Source organism: Olea europaea, unplaced genomic scaffold (genome assembly GCF_002742605.1).
Source record: "Olea europaea var. sylvestris unplaced genomic scaffold, O_europaea_v1 scaffold20005, whole genome shotgun sequence".
In the NCBI taxonomy this organism is placed as follows: domain Eukaryota; kingdom Viridiplantae; phylum Streptophyta; class Magnoliopsida; order Lamiales; family Oleaceae; genus Olea; species Olea europaea.
Genome location: NW_019237881.1, coordinates 217 through 1,970, shown reverse-complemented (window position 1 = coordinate 1,970; position 1,754 = coordinate 217). Strand labels below are relative to the sequence as shown.

The window sequence follows — 1,754 nt, the reverse complement described above, 5'->3', positions numbered from 1 at the left end:
AGACAACCAAGAAAAGTAAGAAGAACGAAAGCGAACCAGCAAGCAGAACCATGAACACGTATTGCTTTCTGTAATATGGTTTGAAATTGTACTTCATTAAACAGATCCAATCACAAGAAAATACACACTTGTTTAGAAGTATCAGCCCACCATTATCTTCCACCAGACAACTCCATAGCATCTTGGTTGTAAATTGAATCTTCTCCCCAGTCGAATCTTCTCTGTAATCTCTCATACTCTTGCCTCCGTGTGATTTCAACATGCTGCCATTCTTCCCACCTCTCAGCAAGCCCTTCTCCTTCCAGCATTCTAACAACCTCTGACATTGCTGGACGATCTTCAGGTGATGATTGAGTACAGAGTAATGCAACCTGAATCACCATCTCTACTTCATGGATGTTGTAGTTTTTCTTTAGGTTGCAGTCTACAATAGCGTCCAGTCTTTTCTCCCTCTGGAGTTTTTTAACCTTTGAGGTGATGTGCATAATGATCAGTGAAGTAACTAAAACAGCAAGATCTCATTAGAAAGCAATTACTTCATGTTTAATTCTAAATCATTCAACGAAAAATGGGCTATACTTTTCACCATCGAAGTTCAAATGTTTTGCTTTCATTATTTAACTTGCTCCAGATTTATACAACGGAATGTTATAGGTCTTCTCAAGTAACAATTAATAGAAACGATGCAGGTCTGACACTACTGTACTGAACAATTTATTTCTGTTAAGTGATTGGAGGACAGCTCAAGATTGCTGAGAGGAAGAATATGCAGAAATGCAAAGAGAACTGAGAGTTGTTCTTACAACGGGGGACCTTAATTAATAAACGTTCAGCACCTATAAGTTTTAGATGTTTGCTGATATGTTGTCTATGAAGTTTATCAACCTCAATAAAAATTTTTCCAAATTTCCAATATCAATAAAATTTCAGGTTATAGGAAACACATATACACACACACACTAGTGTTTGTGCAGGTACATGCATGTGCACAAGAAATCATGAATATGGACAGATTGCAAGAGTAAAAATATGAACACACATTGAGAGAGGGAGGGAGAATGAAAATGCAAATGACAAGAATTATATGAGATTGTCATCTTACATGGTCAAGCAGCAAGACGTCATCTTCTTCTTCCAAGCGTGAGAAGTCTATAGCCCGTTGGCCAGTTACAAGCTCTAACAGCATAATTCCATAGCCAAAAACATCCGTCTTTTCAGAAGATTTTCCAGTGGACAAGTATTCAGGAGCTATGTGACCCATTGTACCACGGACTTGAGTCGTTACATTGGTCTTTCTTATATCGACTAACTTTGCCAAGCCAAAATCACCAACAACAGCTTCAAAATCTTCATCCAACAAGACATTAGCAGCCTTAACATCCCTGTGAATAATTTTAGGATTACAGTGTTCATGTAGGTACTCTAATCCACGTGCTGTGCCAAGTGCTACATGTTTTCTAGTAGGCCAATCCAGAACAGGCTCCCCAGGTTTAAGCTCTGCATTAGCATCCAAAATAAATGTAAACATGTAAAAGGACTACCAAAATGAAAATGAAGCATCTACATCAAAGAGCCACTTGCTTGCAAAAGTTGCAATGCAGCCTATCAAGTATTAAAAATCAACCAGCTTTAGCTTTCTTCGTTTATTTTGCTTCTGAAGATATGTGGGAGCCGATCAATTTGCAAGACTTAAACGATTTAGTGAGCTTCTTGTCTCAGCAGAACCTAAACTACATGTATATATATATTATCAG

The 1,754-nt window shown here is 37.9% G+C and overlaps 1 protein-coding gene across 1 annotated transcript; it reads right to left on the bottom strand.

The window, feature by feature from the left end:
• Window positions 1–33: 33 nt before the first annotated feature.
• Window positions 34–1,543, bottom strand: LOC111379534 (LRR receptor kinase SERK2-like). The gene is made up of 2 exons (XM_023002925.1): window positions 1,103–1,543; window positions 34–467 (listed from the first exon to the last, which is right to left on the bottom strand). The coding sequence occupies exons 1-2, from the start codon at window positions 1,526–1,528 to the stop codon at window positions 153–155; spliced, it is 741 nt and encodes a 246-aa protein (XP_022858693.1). The 5' UTR covers window positions 1,529–1,543; the 3' UTR covers window positions 34–152.
• Between the last annotated feature and the right edge of the window lie 211 nt (window positions 1,544–1,754).

Bases quoted from the DNA above. Each gene is read 5' to 3' on its own strand.
- LOC111379534 (XM_023002925.1), bottom strand. From the start codon at position 1,528: ATGTTTACATTTATTTTGGATGCTAATGCAGAGCTTAAACCTGGGGAG. The intron at 468-1,102 runs GTAAGATGACAA...ATCACCTCAAAG, and splicing joins ACGTCTTGCTGCTTGACCAT to GTTAAAAAACTCCAGAGGGA.